Consider the following 20,331-nt stretch of genomic DNA (forward strand, 5'->3'; position numbering starts at 1 on the left):
ATGTGCTGCCATACAGACTTGGTATAGTGGGCATGGGGCATTAAACTTAGTAAATTACCAGACAATGAACACAATCATTTGTCCCTATGTAAAACAGCACACTAACCAAGTAAGTCATTTAATAATTAGGGCATAATAAGCTTTATTACAAGCAACTTATTACATGCCAATTACATTTTCAATTTATTAACAAACGCTGAACAGAAGTAATACTGAAGATCATAGACACTACATGACAAAACTAAACTGCAAAAATGTATGTGTGACCTTAGTCCATCATATAATCAACAGCAAAAAATTGGAAAGGAATCGAGTATTTGTTTCACTGTATGCCCCGTCAATCACTCCACTCTTTCCTTTACAGAAACATTCATATTAAATTAACTTGTGTAATAACTTCTTTGACAGTCTCCGGAAATTCCTGAAACAAACCACAAATTTCATGAATTGTTGATAAAAAAACAAACAAACAAAAAAAAAAACACAAAAGTTAGGCCTCGTTCACATCAGCGTTCAGCCTTTCCGTTCTCCTGCTCCGTTATAGGAGCAGGAGAATGGAAAGGACGGATTGGGCACATAACTGAGGCGAGCGGAGCCTACGGACCCCATAGACTATAATGGGAGCGGAGACAAAAGTCCTGCATGCAGGAGAACGGAAAGGCTGAACGCTGGTGTGAACAGCCTTACATGTATAAAAAAAAATATGAAAAAATGACGAAATATAAAAAGACAACACATTAGATGAGCAAAGCTTTACCTGCAAAGACTAGCTTCTTGAAAATCTGAATTCATATTACTTTATTAATAATTACCTACTAATTACCTAGCACTAAAGTTCATTACATTATAATGTACTGAATCCTTACTTTATGTTCATTAGAGACAAGCAAATAGGGTATACCATATTTTTCACCCTGTAAGGCCTCTTTCACACGGGCATTGCGGGAAAATGTGTGGGTGCGTTGCGGGAACACGCACAATTTTTCAGCGCGAGTGCAAAACATTGTAATGCGTGAGAAAAATCGTGCATGTTTGGTACCCAAACCTGAACTTCTTCACAGAAGTTCGGGCTTGGGATCGGTGTTCTGTAGATTGCTATTATTTTCCCTTATAACCATGTTATAAGGGAAAATAATACATTCTGAATACAGAATGCATAGTAAAATAGCGCTGGAGGGGTTAAAAAAAAAAAATAATAATAATTTAACTCACCTTAATCCAATTGATCGCGCAGCCCGGCGTCTCCTTCTGTCTTCATCTTAGCTGTGTAGGAACAGGACCTGTGGTGACATCACTCCGGTCATCACATGATCCATCAAATGATCTTTTACCATGGTGATGGACCATGTGATTACCGGAGTGATGTCACCACAGGTCCTGTTACTGCACGCAGCTAAGATGAAGACAGGGGGAGATGCGGCCTGCGCGAGCAAGTGGACTAAGGTGAGTTAAATTATATATTTTTTTTTTAACCCCATCACAACTATTTTACTATGCATTCTGTATTCAGAATGCTATTATTTTCCCTTATAACCATGTTATAAAATAATAATAGTCTCATAGCAACCGTGCGTGAAAATCGCACCGCATCCGCACTTGCTTGCGGATGCTTGCGATTTTCACGCAACCCCATTCATTTCTATGGGGCCTGCGTTATGTGAAAAACGCACAATAGAGCTTGCTGCGATTTTCATGCAACGCATAAGTGATGCGTGAAAATCACCGCTCATGTGAACAGCCCCATAGAAATGAATGGGTCGGGATTCAGTGCGGGTGCAATGCGTTCAACTCGCGCATCATACCCGCCCGTATGAAAGGGGCCTAAGACGCACCTAGGTTTTAGAGGAGACAATAAGAAAAAAATATTTAATCATTAGACCTCAGGTCAGACCACCAATCAGACCCACAATGTTAATAAGACCCCAATAAGACCACAGATCAGATCCCAATGTGAATGACCCCCAATCAGACCTCAGATAAGACCCCCTTGCCTCATATCAGCCTCTGCCTCTCATCAGCCCCCATGTCTCTCATTAGCCCTAATATCAGCCCTCATGCCTCTTGTCAGCCACCAAAAAAAAAAAAATACTTACCTCTCCTGCTCCAGACGCTGCCGCTCCTCTCCTCCAGCACTCTTCCTGCCGTCGGCTGTGCTGTGAACGATACAGAGCACCCTCACACTGTGCACAGCCACAGCACAGCTGACAGCTGAGGACCAGGAAGCAGTGAGTACAGAGCCCTCAGCGCTTCCTAGTCCTAATGAGCGCTTCCATAATGGAAGCCATCATTAGTATTTACCCCATAAGACGCAGGGGAAAAAAAAAAATGTCTTATGGGGTGAAAAATACAGTAAGTACCCAAGCAGTAGGTGTCAGACCATTCTCTACTGAAAAGTTTGCAACCTACAATATCCCTGCTGCTACTACACAATCATCTGAGAAACTTCAACGCTTGCCTCTGGTCTCCTTTCCTAATACACTGCAGACTAAGTTCTTGTGGGCAGGGTTTTCGCTCTATATCAGTCTGTCTTTGTTACGAACAGAGGGCCTGGACCCACTGTTCCAACAAACCAGTTTAGCTAAACCTATGGGTGATGTCCTGGGGGTCCACTGGTATTCACCCTTTTACCGATTTGTTACTGCCACGACTAAGTCCAAGAGCTCTGCAGTCAAGAACAGCTCAAAAAATCCCAGTGCCGATCCGATCTGTCTTAACCCGAACTCCAGACTAGGCGGTGAAAGGGGGAACTACTGGTGCGGCTGAAGTTGGGGGCTGCCAATCAGGGTTTGCCAGCACCTCAGGGATTCTAGGGGCTCTACGGGCCTGTCTGTGTGGTGGCTGCGACGGGGGAACTACTGCACGTGCCACCGTACCAGCTTCAACTGCCCTTCTGGTGCTCGCCACTTCACCATGTTGTATGGCAAGTGCTGGTACTAGGTCCAGGATGGGCTGCGCTGCTGGTGTATGCCTCACCACGTAATCCGACAGCGCCAGCCACACTCTGCTGCCCTTGAAGCGGATCCTGCGCAACCTGTGGTCTAGCAACACGGGGCCGGGTACACCTGGTGGTATCAGGGACCTCAACCTGATCGTCCGAACTTTGGGTCAGACTGCCACTGCTTTCTACAGGTTCGCATTCTGACCCGCTGGATTCGTCAGATGAGGGTTCCCATTCCTCATCCGACTGGGTCAGAAGCCTGTAGGCCTCTTTAGAAGAATACCCCTTACTTGCCATTTGGTCAACTAAATTTAGGGGGTATTCCCTGAGACTACCCAAGAAAAAAAGCAAGCCTGTCTTACAAATGGGAGGCTAGCGAAGTACTGGAAGACGCTGCGATTGATAAAAAATATCAAAACTGATTTTTTTATCGCCACAGCGCGTGTAAAAGTGATTGTGCAGTGCTAAAAACTAAAATAAAATTTTGTCACTGCGGCGGGGCGGGTGTGGGTGAACGCACGTGTGGGCAGCCGATCAGGTCTGATCGGGCAAACACTGCGTTTTGGGTGGAGGGCGAGCTAAGGTGACACTAATACTATTATAGATCTGACTGTGATCAGTTCTGATCACTTACAGATACTATAAAAGTACCAGTGCTGATTAGCGATACGCTAATCAGCGACTGCGGTGTGGTGGGCTGGGTGCTAACCACCTAACAAAGGGGCCTACACTATCCTAAAACCTAACAGTCAATACTAGTGGGAAAAAAATGTGACAGTTTACACTGATCACTTTTTTCCCTTTCACTAGTGATTGACAGGGGTGATCAAGGGGTTAATCGGGGTGATTTGGGGCTAAGTGTAGTGTTTGGTGTACTTACAGTGATTTGTGCTCCTCTTCTGGGACCAAGCGACGAAAAGGACCAGCAGAGGAGCACAGAAGCCATTTAACACCTTATATTTATAAATATAAGGTGTTAAAAGGCTTTTGATTCATTTTTTTGAAAATCACCAGCCTGACAGCGATGATCATTGGCTGGCAGGCTGGTGACGAAATACTCCTTTAACTTTTGACGGCCCGCAATGCGCATGCGCGGGCCGGCTGTGTGCGTAATCTCGCGTGATGACGCACAGATGCCTCACCGAGGAACAAATCGACCGCCTCCGAAACGTGATCCTGCGTTAGGCGGTCCGGAGGCGGTTAAAGTCAATGGGGACCCGAACTTTACTTTATTATTTTTCGTTATAACGATGACATCATCGCAGGTCCTGCAGAAAGCAGAGTATTACTGGCTATGTGATCAAGTGGATGAGGATTTTTTTTTTGTATTTTTTTATTGAACCACTCAATGGCTATTTTATTTAGCAATCTGTCTTAAGAATGCTATTTTCCGTTATAACCATGTTATAATGGAAAATAATAAAAATCACCCAAACACGAACTTCAATGAAAAAGCCCGGGTTCGGGTTCCCGAACTTTGCAGTTTGGGTTTGCTCAACCCTACTCATGGTCTCTTGCCAGATCTGAGAAAAACTATCAACTAAAGAGTCGGCTGCCAGTACCCCAAAGGCAACAGAAACAGGAAAAGGAACCCTGATTTGGAAGTCATATAGAACACAAAAAAAAAATTCCTGTAGACTCACTCGCATGGTTACAGTGAGAGAATTCTGGCCATGAAAGCAAAGAGATCCAGTCATCCTGATGAGAATTAGTAAAATTGTGCAGGTAGTTAAAATCTAATTGATGCGCTCCACTTGTCCATTGGTCTGAGGATGGTAAGCAGAGAAGTTTACAGATTGCTCTCCAGAACAGCAAAGTAAATTGCACTCCCCCATCGGAAACAATATGACAAAGAAACTCATGGAGAAGGAAGATCAGTTTCATGAACAATTTTGCCCCATCACCAAGGCCAGCTTAATGGCCAAGAATTGTCTCTCTCCAATGGAATAATTATGTTCTGGAGTTATAAAAAAAAAAAGGAGATCTCTGCATTATTACTGCTCCTGCTTCTGTGGAGGATGCATCCACCTCCAGAAAGCATTTTTTGTAATATCTTGACAATGAAGTACAGGGGAAGAGGTAAAAGCTTGTTTCATGGTTTGAAAAGCAAAATCTGTCTCTGGTGTCCATTTTATGGCATCAGATCCCTTGCGGTTTAGAGAGGTGATTTTTACATTTATGGAAAAGTGGGGAATAAACTGTCTATAATAGTTTGCAAAGCCCAAGAATCGTTGGATTATGTGCAAGACGGCTGAGAACTACACAGCAGATCATTTTTCAGGATCTAATAATATAACAAAGGAAGGGAAGAGAGATCCTCTTAAAAACACACTTCAAATTTTGCTAGTCTATTTTCCTTTAAATGCTGGAGTATGGACATGCTTACAATGAGATATTAGATCAGGAGAGAAAAATCAAGAGGTCATCCAGTTATGCTACAATACAAATATACAGAAGATCCCGGAAGATGTCATACCCAAACTCCTTGAGGACTGCTGGAGCAAAGGGAATAACTAAATACTTATAGTGGCCATCATGAGATCATGAGTATTGAAATAAGTTTTCCAATCACTGACTTTGCAGATACGGATCAGATTGTAGGCTCCACACAGATCCAACTTAGAGAAGATCCTGGCACCTCAAAACTCTGGGATCAACAGCTGAGAATATTTGTTTTGTTTTTTTCAGTTATTTTTTTTTTAAGTTACAATAGTCTATGCAGGCTCAGAGTGACCCATCCTTTTTAACAAAGAAGAATTCAGCTCCAGCTAGTGATGAAGATTTGAGGATGAATCCGCTCTCTAGAGTTTCTTTGATGCAATCAGACATGGCTTGAGTTTCAGGCAAGGATAACAGATATACACAAACTCGCTGAGGTGTGGTCCCAGGAACTAAATCGACTGGACAATCGTAAGGACAATGGGAAGAGGCTGGTAACTCTTGCAGGTTTTGGGGTACTGGAGGAAGTCATGCAGGCGGTACAGAAGTCATACATCCAGAATGACAGGCTGATCTCCAATGTAGAATATGTCCAGAATTCCAATCCTGGACAGGGCAACACAGGCGGAGCCAGGTTAGTCCCAGTAACAGAGCAATTGACACTTCAGAAGAACAAGCATGGAGATCTTTTCTAAGTAGAGTGCACCTATTTGTAAAACCAAAGGCACGGTGACAAACTGTAAGGACTCAGTGAGAGCCCTCCCATCGAGAGAATTCACCAGGCACGGCTTCTCAAGGCCTGATGCAGGAAGTTTCCTGCCGAACAAGAATCCAGAAAAGCCGGGTAATGTCAACCTAGCAGAGGAATGATCTTCACCCAGGCTTTGAAGTTTCTTGGCTTGAGAAGACATGTATGGGCATAGTGCTCCTTATCTGCACATTACATACACATGTTGTTGGAACGCCTGAACATATGCTTTTTCTTCATCAATCCAACGCTGTTCACCTGCATAGGCTCTGGTGCAGCAGCAGAAACAGAAGAAGGTGACTGCTGTCTCTGAAATGTAGGTGCCAGACGAAAATGTCTAATCTCACGACCTGCCTCTCTGGCACGCTCCCAGAACTGTAGGTCAGTGCAGGTAGCAAGGGAAATCAAGGCTTCCAAAGTAGATGGAATGTCACAACTAACCAACTTTAATTTTAATTGACAGTACCCCCCCCCCCTCTCAGTAGAGAAGAGGCAGCGGAAAAAGTTCGCTCAGGTTTCTCAAAAACTCTGAAACGTATACAGAAATTCTTGAAGATTATTCAGAATCGGATCACTCCTCTCCCACAATGGGTTTGCCAGGGCTAGAGCTTCTCCTGACAAATGGTAAATCATAAAGGCCTAGTCTGTGGAGAATTGCTAGGACAGCAATTTTAAGTGAACTGTGCACTGAATTATGAATCCTCGACACGACTTGAGGTCACCTTCATAATAAACGACAGCCAGAAGCTCCAGTAAGTACAGCTAGAGGAGGAGGCACTGGTGCCAAGACTGCTTCAGATGGACCTGTAACAGGCCTGGAGGCCTTCCCAAGAGAATGCAGGCCACATCCTGCAGTATACATCGAAGACTCCGGCAGCCAGGTCTACCACAGAGAGGAAAGAAGATGAGTGGACCCTGACCATCAAGTAAACAGTGGGACTGGCTGAGCCCAGCACTGGGCATAAGATGCCAGTGAAATAGTCTATAATGTTTATTGTACTTGTTTTTCTGTCTTATGTACTTAAACCTTTTTTCACATGCAGGTCAATAATGGCGATTCAAAATAATATAGCCTCCAGAAAACCCAAAATGCTTTACAACTGTCAAAGTAAGGCTACTTTCACACTCGCGTTTTGGCTTTCCGTTCCGTTAGACCCTCAAACAGACCTCAGATGAGACCATCAATGTTAATTACACCCCAGCTCTGACTCTGGATCAGAGACCCCAATGTTAATCAGACCCCCAACCAAACCTCAGATCAGACCTCCAATATTAATCAGGCATTGGATTAAAAAAAAAAATATAAAAAAAATAAAATCAACTCCCCTCTCCTGTTCCAAACGGCAGTGTCCCTCCTGAGATCCAGTGCTCTGCCTTCCACACTGTGACCTAAAATGTTACAGTGTGAGGTCACAGAGCACGCCTACATCCTTACATTATGTGCAGGTCGCAGCACAGGGTGCGGCAGCCGGCAGAAGACCAGGGAGCAGTGTGAACAAAGCTAGCACAAGGAGTGCTGTATTCACCACTTCCCGATCCCATTTGTACTAATGAGCACTTCTATAATTAAAGCTTTCATTAGTATTTGCCCTGTAAGACGCACTGACATTTCCCCCCCGACTTTTTTGTGGGGGAAAAAAAAGTGTGTGTCTTATAGGGTGAAAAATACTGTAATTATGAAAAAAGGAAGAAGGGAAGGGGGTTCTAGAAGTTCAGGAGGCATAGGGCATATCAGAAACCCATTCACCTACAGGGTACCACAGCTCAGGTTCATTCAGGTGCAGTAGATACAAGGTATAACTAATTGGCAGCAAAGGTTATGTGCCGAACACCTGCACGTCACCAACCCTGTATGGCAAGTGACCACTGCAGCCAATCACTGTCCTCAATGTTAAACTGCTGAGCAACTGGCTTCAGTGGTCATGTGATGTATACTACACCGCTACTCTGGCCGTTGCTGAGCCAAAAGCGATCTCTTTCACATTTGGTGTTGTTAAGTGCAACTGCTGTTTTATTTTTTTCTAATGTGTAGGGACAGTGACGAAGAACATTTGCGCATTATACTTTATTTAGGGAAAATGTTTATTTATGGTAGAAAACTTGGGCTGAAAAGTCCCTTAGCAGCGTGCTCTCAAATGAGCATTGCTGAGGGCCATCCGTCTATCAGCATAGTACTGTACTGACTAGGAAGACGGGCTGTGACGGGAGCGCAGGCCACTGCCTGCATTGCTCCCTCACAGCCTGGTTTACACACTTATTAAAAGGAGATTTTTGTGAAACTCACCTGTAAAATCTTTTTCTCGTCTTTTCCATTGGGGGACACAGACCATGGGTATAGCTTAGAGGTATTAGTAGGAGGGACACTATGCAAATGAAAGAGCTCCTCCTCCTCGGGCTATACCCCCAGACTCCACCAGGAGGAACTCAGGCGTTGCACAAGCAGTAGGAGAAGGAGCAAGAAAAAATCATGGAAACCATCGGACCAAGCCATAAGGTCCAACCAGAAACAGAAAAACTGAACTAAAGACCCCTCCTGCAACAGGAATAATGGGTGGGAGCTGTGTCCCCCAATGGAAAAGACGAGAAAAAGATTTTACAGGTGAGTTTCACAAAAATCTCCTTTTCTCGTGCTTTTTTCCATTGGGGGACACAGACCATGGGACGTCCAAAAGCAGTCCATGGGGTGGGAAAAAATATCAGCACCGCCAGGAGGAACGCCCCAACGGTCAAACAGGAACCACAGCCTGCAAAACCCTGCGGCCAAAGCCGCATCAGCCGAAGCCAGTGAATGCAACTGACAAAAATTTGCAAAGGTATGCAAGGACGACCAGGTGGCCGCCGTACACAGCTGAGACGCAGAGGCACGACTGCGTCTTGCCCAGGAAGCCCCCTCCGCCCCAAAGGAGTGAGCGGCAATTCTAGCCGGGGGAACTCCACCACAAGCGTGACAAGCCGCGGAAATAGCCAAGCAGATCCAGAGCGCCAAGAACGGCGGACGGAAGCAGTAGCCGCGAGACACACCTTCAGGACCCATACAACATCCAGGGAATGCAGAGTGCGTTCCTTGGGGTTAGCCGGAGAAGGACAAAAGGAAGGCAGGACAAGATCCTCATCAAGGTGGAAGGGAGAGACCACCCTGGGCAAAAAGAAGGGGACTGGACGGAGCACAACCTAATCCTGGTGGAAAACCAGAAAGGCTCCTGACAGGAAAGAGCGGCCAGCTCCGACACCAGTCTGACTTAAAAGCTCGTGATGGGACGTGAACTCACAGCCACTGCATAATAGCCCAGAACTTTAATCACTACGCTATGTAGCTGTATCAGAAGCTATGGTCACAAGGAAGTCCAGATGAGAACAGTCAGAGAGACCCTCCTCAAAGGCTCGAAGGGGGCCGACTGCAGAGCGCGCAGAACCAAATTGAGATCCCAAGGAGACAAAGGGGGAACATACGGGGAACCGAATGCGCCACCCCCGAAGAAAGGTCACCACCGGACCCTTAAGAGCAAGGGACCTCTGACGGCCCGCGCCGAAACCTGACCTTACAGGGAACTAAGCGACAGTCCCTGCACAAGCCCAGACTGAAGAAAAGACAGTACCATCAAGATGGAAAACCGAAGGGGAGGGAACCCCGAACCCTCAAAAAAGGATAGGAAGGCCATCCAGGTACGATAGTAAATCCGGGAGGAAGAAGACTTCCCCGGACTGATCATGGTCCTAACCACTGAATCCGAGAACCCCATCTTTATCAGGATGGCGGTTTCAACAGTCACGCCGGTAAACGAAGAGACCGCAAATTCCGGTGGAAGAACGGGCCCTGAGACAGTAGGTCCTGTCCGTCGGGAAGAGGCCATGGGGCGTCCGCCAGCAACCGAGCCACGTCCGAAAAAACCACGCGCGGCGAGGCCACTCTGGGGTGATGAGAACGGTCGGAGTCCCTTCCGCCTCGAACTGGCGTAGACCCTTTGGTAGGAGAGGAAAACAGAGGAGGCTGAAGTCCTGCCACGGAGACACCTGCGCATCCATCCGTACGCCTCCGGATCTCGGGCGCGAGCCAGGACCACTGGGATCTTGTTGTTGAACCCGGACGCAATTAAGTCCACATCCGGACGGTCCCATCTGTGGCAGATTTCTTCGAACCCTTCTGGATGCAGAGACCACTCGCTTGGATCCACCGTGTTGTGGCTTAGAAAGTCCGCTGTCCAGTTGTCCACTCCTGGAATGCAAACTGCTGACAACACCGGAACGTGCGTCTCCGCCCACGTCAGAATTCTCTTCACCTCCTGCATCACCATCCGGCTGCGGGTCCCGCCCTGATGGTCGATATAGGCCACGGCCGCGGCATTGCCCGTTTGAACCCGCACTGGGAGGCCCGCAAGGAGAGAGGTCCAATAGGAGAGAGAGAGCGGAAAAAATCGCCCTCAGTTCCAGAAAGTTGATTGGAAGGCGAGACTCTGCCGCCGACCAAATTCCTTGAACCGTGCGAGACTGGAAAACGCCCCCCCAACCCAGGATGCTGGCATCGGTGGCGGCGATCGTCCAGGAGAATGCAAGAAAGGAACTCCCCGACCTCAGGTTCTTTGGGAACAGCCACCAAGGGAGAGCTGCCCGAACCCGCTGAAAAGTAAAGGATCTCCTGTTGCGCCAGGCGAGTGTGAAACTGGGCATATGGAAGGCCTCGAAAGAGGCTACCATAAGACCCAGGACCTGCAAGTATTCCCGAATGGAGAGGCACGGGGAGCGCAGCAGATGCGACACTGCCCCCTGGACCTGGGAGGACTTGAAGGCTGGTAGAATACTTTGGCAGCCGAGGTGTCCAAAATCACCCTCCGGAAGGAGAGCCTCTGGGACGGGAAGAGGCAGGAGTTTGGGAAAGTTACCAGCCAGCCGAACCGTTCCAGGGTCTGAACAGTGATCCGGACGCTGTCCGTGGTCTGCGGTAGAGAGGGGGGCCTCTATCCGGATATCGTCCCGATAGGGCAGCAAAGGAATGCCCCTGGTACGAAGAAGCGCCATGAGCGGTCCAGGACCGTGGCAAGGACCCGCGGGGTGGTCGCCAACCCGAAGGAAGGGCGACAAACTGACAGTGTCGACCCATAATGGCGAAGCGCAGGAATCGATGGTGGGATTCCGCAATCGGGACATGTGATAGGCCTAGGAGCAGCAGGGCGGGCTGACTGGGCCCTCTAGTGCCGGGAAGGCTGGTGCAAAGGAAGGCCTCTTTGCGGGCGACCTGAGACCCCCGGCGGAGGAAGCAGGCGACGGCCTACCAGATGAGAAACGGCAAAAGGCATGCAGAGATGAACTCGTCCAGCTGATCCCCATAAGGTCTGGAAACCCCAAAGGGGAGATTAGCAAGGGAACGCTTGGTGGAGGCGTCAGCGTCCCACACCTTCAATCAGATCTCTTCGCGCTGAGTGACAGAGATGGCCAACCTGCGGGCAAAGAGGGAAACAATGTCCCTAGAAGCTTCGCAAAGAATCTTAGAAGTCTGAGACATCTGGAGAACCAACTCCAGTGTGTTAGTAGCCGCATCTCGTACCGCCAGTTCCTGGTGGTGGTGTTGTAACCACACCGAGAGAGCACTGGCTACCCCTGCTGAGTGAAAGGTAGGTCACAGGGACGCGCTGCCAGCGAAAAAAGGACCTGGAAGAGAGTCTATGCGTCTGTCTACAGCATCCTGGAAAGAGGAACTGACTAAGACAGGAAGGGCCACATAATTGGCTAATCCGGCCACCGGAGGATCCACCTTAGGGGGAGGAGACACCTCTCCTCGCCGTCAGCAGGGAAAGGAAAGTATATTCATGCGCTGGGTGGTCGAGAACCCTATTAAGACCACCCCAGGCCCTGGACATGACCGCGGAAAAATCCCTCATGGACCGGAACATGGTAGTCTCCGACTGCCTGGACGGAAAAAGGGGGAACTCCTGACCAGTGGAAGGAGGAGAATCCCCTTGGAGAATAAAGGTGTCTCGGACAGTCACCACTAAGTCAGCCACCCTGGTGGAGAGCTTAGGCGAGGGGTCCCGCTCCATGACCTAATCAGAGCCGGAAATTCTCCTTCAGACTTGCGCTCCCTAAGGGAGGGGAGAGTCGCCCGAACGCGCCTCTAGACGAGGGGGGGGGGGGGGGGGGGGGGAGAGCCAGAGCCATCCGAGGAGGGATGCTGCTGCTCACGCTCCCTGTTAGTAGTCGGGCGTCTTCTGTGGAAAACCACTTAGAGAGGTGGTTGGCGTCACAGGATTTGAAAATGCCCTATAGTCCAAAAAGGACCTGGCTCGTCCGAGCCGGATAATTCTCCTTCGGATTACTCTCCCTAGGGAGGGGGAAGAGCAGTCCGCAAGCGCCACCGGCGAGGTGAGGGGGGTGGAGAGACGGAGACATCCGAGGTGGGATGCTGCCGCTCACGCTGCCTCTTCGTAGTCAGTCACCCACTGTGGGGACCACTGAGAGAGATGGAGTCGTTAGCGCCACAGGATTAAAGGACATGGTTGCCTTGGCGACTAAGACCAATTTAGCGGCCGCGCTGGACATGGCAGATGCCCAAGCGGGGACCGCAGGCCCCCAGGGACGTGGAGGAGGGGTGGAGGAGGGGGGTAAGGCAGGGATGCAGGTAATACTTATCTGCTCCTGCAGAACTTCTCCCTCGACTCCAGGACCAGCAGGGATGCACCTCATCAGGCTTCTGACTCCTTGTCCAGGAGTGCAGTGTTCTGGTGGAGGGTGGCAGCAGGAGACCCAGTAGCTGGTGGGATACCGGAGCTGCAGGTCGAGCCCGGATCCACTTGTCTTCTTTGGGGGGCAATGGAGGCAGCCAGGCAGCGTCCAAGGACGGCAGCGGGCATTCCACGGGGGACCAGGAAGGCGCCATGCCGACCTGTGTCCCCATCTAGAATAATATAAACAATTTTTGAAGGCTGAAAGGGGCTTTGAACTCAGAAAGCCTGGACATGGGGCAGCAGCAGCAGTACCACTGAGCTACCAGCTTGCCTGGCACAAAACGGAGTAGAGTGATGAGGAGCTGCACGGCCATGAGCAAACAGAGTCTCCGGTGCAAGGAGAGTCAGAGCGGCATGCCGAGGCTCCGCCTCCCCGAACGCGTCATTATGGCGCGAAAAAAGCGTGCGAAAATAAGCACGCGCACGAAAAATAAGCGCGAAAATAAGCGCACGCGCTAAAATATGCGCGAAAATAAGCGCACGCGCGCGGAAATAAGCGCGCGCGTGATTTAAACAAACACCACGTGGAGGAGCGGCCTGCCGGCGGGCGCTGAGGGAGCGCAGCAGCCAAGGCCCGACGAGAGAAGCGCTGAAGCCCACAGTTTAAGGGGGAAGAGATGCCAGTACTCCAGTGCCAAAATGAAGAAAGTGCCCCATCAGGATCCTTCTTCAAGCTCACCCAGGTAGCCACAGACAAATAGACACAGAGGGAGGGGGAGGGATTGGGCAACACTTATCTGCTCAGCATGCTCCCTCGATGTCCAGACCAGCAGGGATGCGCCTCTTCAGACTTCTGACTCCAATCCAGGAGAACAGTGCTCTGGAGGAGGGTAGGCAGCAGGCGTCCCAGCAGCTGGTGGGATGCCGGAGCTAACAGGTCGAGCCCGGATCCACTTATCTTCTTGGGGGGAAATGGAGGCAGCCAGGCAACGTCCCAAAGACGGCGGCGGGCACTCCACGGGGGACCAGGAAGGCGCCATGCCGACCTGTGTCCCCATCTAGAATAAAAATAACAAAAAGGAGTAGAATCAGAGAGTGTCAACCTCCTTCACCAGACACTAAGCAAAGACTGAGTTCCTCCTGGTGGAGTCTGGGGGTATAGCCCGAGGAGGAGGAGCTCTTTCATTTGCATAGTGTCCCTCCTACTAATACCTCTAAGCTATACCCATGGTCTGTGTCCCCCAATGGAAAAAAGCACGAGAAAAAAGGACTTCTACACTAAGTTTATGCTCACTGACCAGCATGGCCAGCGCCGCCAGTGAGCTTCCCCCCTGTACCTCCGGCGTGCTGGGTAATGAACCAGCCGCCGGGAGCGGTGCCTAACCGAGCGGTAAGCGCTCACTACAGGCATTGGCAAGCTGCTATACAGTATATATGGACAGTTATGCACTGCCTGTGGTGAGCACTACTTTTCATACATAGTCCTTTCCTTCTTGTATCAATCTATTTTTCATATTTTGGCCTTTAGTCTACTGACCATGATGCAGGACACTTATCTATGTCAATTGGATATATTTTCTTTTAAGCAATAAAATGAAAATATAAGATAATGATGTGGACAACCTTATCCGACACAATGATTCTACTTACCTGGCTCCCTGCGCCTCACCTGTTGCCCACACCTGCCGCTGCTTCTCCCTGTGTGTTGGGAGGGGGGAGCAGCCAATGTCAGGCGGTGACGAGCTTCCCTAGTATCGCCGGTGACGCTAGGGAGGCTCGTCCCCGTCACCGCCTCTCAAAACCTGATGTTTTCATCCATGCACGGGGAGGAGCAGCAGCGGCGGTGCGGGGACCAGGAGAGGCGCGAGGAGTTACAGTAGGTAAGTAGAATCAATGTGAGGGGCCCAGCATATGGGGGAGCATTTGTTAGTGTTGGATAAACCCTTTCATGGAAACGCGTCACAACAATCAAGCAGTCTGATCTGAAAGTATAATGTTACAGAGCAGAAGGACTTGAGCAGACACTTTTTTTGTTTGTTTTTAGGAAAAGGAAAGTATGTCAGCCATTTAGTGAAACCACCCATTGGACTCCTAAGTTCGGAACAAGTAGAGAATGCAAACGGTGTTATATAGTTACTCTGGATCTTTTCCCACAAACTAGGATTACGGTATATACAGTACAGACCAAAAGTTTGGACACCTTCTCATTCAAAGAGTTTTCTTTATTTTCATGACTATAAAAATTGTAGATTCACACTGAAGGCATCAAAACTATGAATTAACACATGTGGAATTATATAAAAGTATGAAACAACTGAAAATATGTCATATTCTAGGTTCTTCAAAGTAGCCACCTTTTACTTCGATTACTGCTTTGCACACTCTTGGCATTCTCTTGATGAGCTTCAAGAGGTAGTCACCTGAAATGGTCTTCCAACAGTCTTGAAGGAGTTCCCAGAGATGCTTAGCACTTGTTGGCCCTTTTGCCTTCACTCTGCGGTCCAGCTCACCCCAAACCATCTCGATTGGGTTCAGGTCCGGTGACTGTGGAGGCCAGGTCATCTGGCGAAGCACCCCATCACTCTCCTTCATAGTCAAATAGCCCTTACACAGCCTTGAGGTGTGTTTGGGGTCATTGTCCTGTGGAAAAATAAATGATGGTCCAACTAAACGCAAACCGGATGGAATAGCATGCCGCTGCAAGATGCTCTGGTAGCCATGCTGGTTCAGTATGCCTTCAATTTTGAATAAATCCCCAACAGTGTCACCAGCAAAGCACCCCCACACATTCACACCTCCTCCTCCATGCTTCACGGTGGGAACTAGGCATGTAGAGTCCATCCGTTCACCTTTTCTGCGTCGCACAAAGACTCGGTGGTTGGAACCAAAGATCTCAAATTTGGACTCATCAGACCAAAGCACAGATTTCCACTGGTCTAATGTCCATTCCTTGTGTTCTTTAGTCCAAACAAGTCTCTTCTGCTTGTTGCCTGTCCTTAGCAGTGGTTTCCTAGCAGATATTCTACCATTAAGGCCTGATTCACACAGTCTCCTAACAGTTGTTCTAGAGATGTGTCTGCTCCTAGAACTCTGTGTGGCATTGACCTGGTCTCTAATCTGAGCAGCTGTTAACCTGCGATTTCTGAGGCTGGTGACTCGGATGAACTTATCCTCCGCAGCAGAGGTGACTCTTGGTCTTCCTTTCCTGGGGCGGTCCGCATGTCAGCCAGTTTCTTTGTAGCGCTTGATGGTTTTTGTGACTGCACTTGGGGACACTTTCAAAGTTTTCCCAATTTTTCAGACTGACTGACCTTCATTTCTTAAAGTAATGATGGCCACTCGTTTTTCTTTACTTAGCTGCTTTTTTCTTGCCATAATACAAATTCTAACAGTCTATTCAGTAGGACTATCAGCTGTGTATCCACCTGACTTCTCCACAACGCAACTGATGGTTCCAACCCCATTTATAAGGCAAGAAATCCCACTTGTTAAACCTGACAGGGCACACCTGTGAAGTGGAAACCATTTCATGTGACTACCTCTTGAAGCTCATCAAGAGAATGCCAAGAGTGTGCAAAGCAGTAATCAAGGCAAAAGGTGGCTACTTTGAAGAACCTAGAATATGACATATTTCCAGTTTCACACTTTTTTGTTATGTATATAATTCCACATGTGTTAATTCATAGTTTTGATGCCTTCAGTGTGAATCTACAATTTTCATAGTCATGAAAATAAAGAAAAAAACTCTTTGAATGAGAAGGTGTGTCCAAACTGTACATTAAAATATAGTGACGTGGAAAATGAAAACACAGTAAAATAACAAAAAATAAAAAAAGTTCAACACAAAAAAGTAATTTAACAAATAGGTCATTTTCTGATGACACATTCCTTTCAAAATCTCATATCATACATCCTGGAATATGTCTGGTTCAGACATATGCTGAGAGAGGAAAGATCTGTATATCAGAAATGTTCTACTCTTCAAGTGAAAGGTTTATTAAAGAATACATGAAATACTTACAAATTTTCTTTGGGGAAAGATGACTAGCATTATTCCTGAAGTTCTGCTGAAGTTGAGCATCAGCCTTACTATCCTGTCTCAACTCTTTATATACATTTAGTCTTGGAGGACCCCGTTTTTCTTTGCATGAAGAGCGCTCAAAGTTGGTTGAATGTCCACCGTGGTCAACATTTTCTAAATTCTGATTAGCTTTTGAGACAAATGAGGGAGAATTGCACATTATTTCCGATTTTTCACTGTCTTCAGCAACCTTAGCAAGACCCCTTTTAACTAAATCAAAGGCCAGATTTTTTTGGCCATAAACAGATACTTCCAAATTGCTATTTCCAAGCTTTTTAACAGGCAAAATGATCAAGTCCTGGTTTTGAACAAAACTGATGCAATATCTAATGGCATCTTGGGACCAACAGTTTCCATTATCTGGCCTCACACCATGTAGTGTGCAATGGTAGGTCAGTGCTGGGAGGCAAGAAAGTTCTGCGGGAATCCTTTTCAGCTTTCCATAATCTGAGTAAGGAATGACTTTGTCAACTCCATAGTCAAGCAGGTACAATAAAATAAAATTCCTGTTAATGCTCCTTATTTCTGCCCTGCACCACTCTTTTTCATCAAATGACTGTACAAGACATGGAGAACCTGGTTTTACTAGATCACCAGCTAGAGGGGTAAGGTCATCTGGTAGTTGCATCAACTGTGATAAAGTGTCCATCGTATCAAGAGAGCATGTGCGCTGAACAAAAAAACTGGAGGGGTCATGAAATGAAGTAACAAATCCGGGATAAACCTCTAAAGATTTAAGATCCTTCCTTGGAATTTGTGATAAAGAAACACTGGCCTCTGATTGAGACTTTGGCCTATCAAGCTGTACATCAGCTGAGCTCTGAACACTTTGAAGGTAATGCAATAGAAGAAGTCCATCAATTAATATCTCCACTTTCCATGCACTGATAGATTCCACAAATTCAAGAAATATTATTTTAATTTTTCTCTGCAAAATTGATTTTAATTGTGCTGCAATCACATTTTCACCAATTTGTTCAGTCCCAGGCCATTTACACACTAGTGCTTGCCTAGGAATAGAAATCCCTTCCAAAGAGAGCTTTTTGGCATTGTGCATGCTAATTATTTCATGTGCACCATGGTCAACAAATAATACTAGCATCTTCCTTGTGTTTGGGATGAGTTTTTCAACACAGGCTCGGAGCCAAATTTGCATCTTTTCAGATTTTGCCAAACAGATCATTCCCTCAGATATATCCTTGACTAAAAGTCGGTTGCCAACTTGCTTGACAGTGGCAGCAATGTGTGAATTTAATTCGGATTCCTCAGGAAAATTGACTAAGGTGACAAAAAGTGTTCCAAACTCGGAAATATGTATGTTTTTTACTTCTTCCATTAGGCCAGGCTTTACTGTCTTGATACAAAATCTGCCATTGTTTTTATCGGCAGCAGCTTCCCCTTGTGTGCTTTCACATGAGCTATTAAAAGGGCTCGGGTCCGATTTTGGAACACTGTCTTTGGTAACTGCAGAAGGTATTTTGGAAGAACACTCAAAGCTTCTAAGAAGTTCTTCTGAAAGTGACTGTCCTAAGGTTATACCGACCTCCCACTGAAGGCCATGTTTGCAAATGAACTTGCAATTGAATGGTTCACTTTTAACTTTCTCAGAAAACATTTTAGTAACACTTTTACTCCACTCAGTATGGCCTTGTAGTTTCTGTACCCCAGTGAGGAAGACAGGGACACTTAATCTGGGTATATTTGAGAACCTTTCAGGAAGAATGAAAATGCATGAAGAATCCACACTGGCTACATTACCATAATCAATAAACTCGACACAAAAACGGTCTTGGAGAAAGTCTTTAATTTCTGCTCGATAGTATGCATCATCATCCGGATACTGAGCGACAACTAGAAGACCTTTCTCAAAGTTTTGTTTATCAATGACTTGGAATGACATTTTATTCAGCTCTTCAACCAGGTGAATGACCTCTTTCTCTTGTTTGACAAGTTGCACAAAAAAACTTGAGGGACTGTCTATGTGGGAAGCATAAACAAGACAAGTGGTATCTGGATCTATAGATGTTTGAGGAAGATCAACAGCTTTTAAAAACTTTGTATTGCAAGAAATGTTCTTGTCATTGATAGGGTCTACAGATTTTACTACAGTTCTATCAGTCTTTTTTTGCAATGTGCTTTTAGGTAAAGAATCAAGACTGTCTACACGATGCAGATTTTTTGTCTCCGATTGTTTAGCTTTGCTTGGAATGGATTTAACCCCTAACAATAATGCAATTTTTTGGTTTATGGAGATACTTCCACTATATAATTCCAGCTCCAAATGTCCTTCGTGGTCTTTATCCACTACAACAGCCCTTAATGGTTCACCAAGGTATTCCTCTTCAAACCAGGCCTTGGCCTCCACTGTAAGAGGGGATTCTTTCATGCCGGCCAGATAGCATGGAATAGCTTGCATTGGTTCAAGTAAAATATCATAAGCATCTTCTGGAATAGCAATCAATTCACTCTTTTCCACCTGCTGGCTATCTCCAAAATCTACAAAAAATGCTAGAAAGAGAGACGAGGAATCCATGGGGAATATTAATGCCCTGTAAAAATTGCCATCAACGTATTTAACAATGCAGAGCTCATTTGGTTTCATCGCTGGCTTTAACTGATCACCTATCTTAGCTACTTTCTTCATCAATATCTCAAAGAGGTTTTCATTTCTTGCAAGATGGCAGTAAAACCTTCCAGTTTTATATATGAAAGTCACGTAGACCTCTTCTACGCTTCCTACTTTAAGGTCAAAACTGGAGTAGCAAAATGTATGCAAATGGAGAGAGGGAATGTGTTTTCTTAAAACTAGATGACCCTTGTCAGTCAATATTTTGTTTGCATTACCAAGACTTGTTTCCAAGTTTACAACATTACACAGATCCCCAAAACTATTAATGAACACAGAAATCACGGTGCATTTCATTACATTGGAAGCAGACCGAACAAGACTTTGAAAATCTTCAACCGCTTTAGCAGACCATTCATAGTGAACGTATGGGGGAGAAAACAATTGACTCAAACAGCATCGAAAAGCTTGGCCTTCCAGTTTAAGAAACTGAGGTTCAATTGCACGAAGTTCGGAAATAAACACTTTTTCGGTATTCCCAAAGTCAATTGAAATAACCTCAACTTCATCAGCCGAAACATATTTTGAAACGACTGCTCGAACATACTTGCCACTGCTGGAGGACTTTGCAGCACAGGCAACTTGTCCATGTTGGTATCTGTTGTCACAACAACTATAACATTTCTGCATTTCTTTCATTAAGGTTGATAGTTTGGAGGTATTTTCTGGCATTTGACACCAGAAACAGGCTGGCGAGTCCACATAAGAACATTCTACATCCATAATAGCCCCAGGTTTGAACATATATTGTTTGTAACAAATTGGGGTAAATCCAGGTGTTTGCAAACTGTTGGCTGGTGTACAAAATGGAGAGGTCCGCTGCACTGGTTTGAGTTTCATGGC

At 46.6% G+C, this 20,331-nt stretch overlaps 1 protein-coding gene across 1 annotated transcript in view; it reads right to left on the bottom strand.

The window, feature by feature from the left end:
- Positions 1 to 207: 207 nt before the first annotated feature.
- The window catches only part of TDRD15 (tudor domain containing 15), a 65,153-nt gene continuing 45,029 nt past the window's right edge, over positions 208 to 20,331 (bottom strand). Inside the window, exons 5-6 of the mRNA XM_044289324.1 lie at positions 16,803 to 20,282; positions 208 to 421 (exon numbers count right to left, since the gene is read on the bottom strand). Coding sequence (XP_044145259.1) covers positions 420 to 421; positions 16,803 to 20,282 — 3,482 coding nt within the window. The 3' untranslated portion in view covers positions 208 to 419. The remainder of the gene's footprint in view (positions 422 to 16,802; positions 20,283 to 20,331) is intronic.

The sequence above is a fragment of the Bufo gargarizans genome, chromosome 4 (genome assembly GCF_014858855.1).
Source record: "Bufo gargarizans isolate SCDJY-AF-19 chromosome 4, ASM1485885v1, whole genome shotgun sequence".
NCBI classification, from domain to species: domain Eukaryota; kingdom Metazoa; phylum Chordata; class Amphibia; order Anura; family Bufonidae; genus Bufo; species Bufo gargarizans.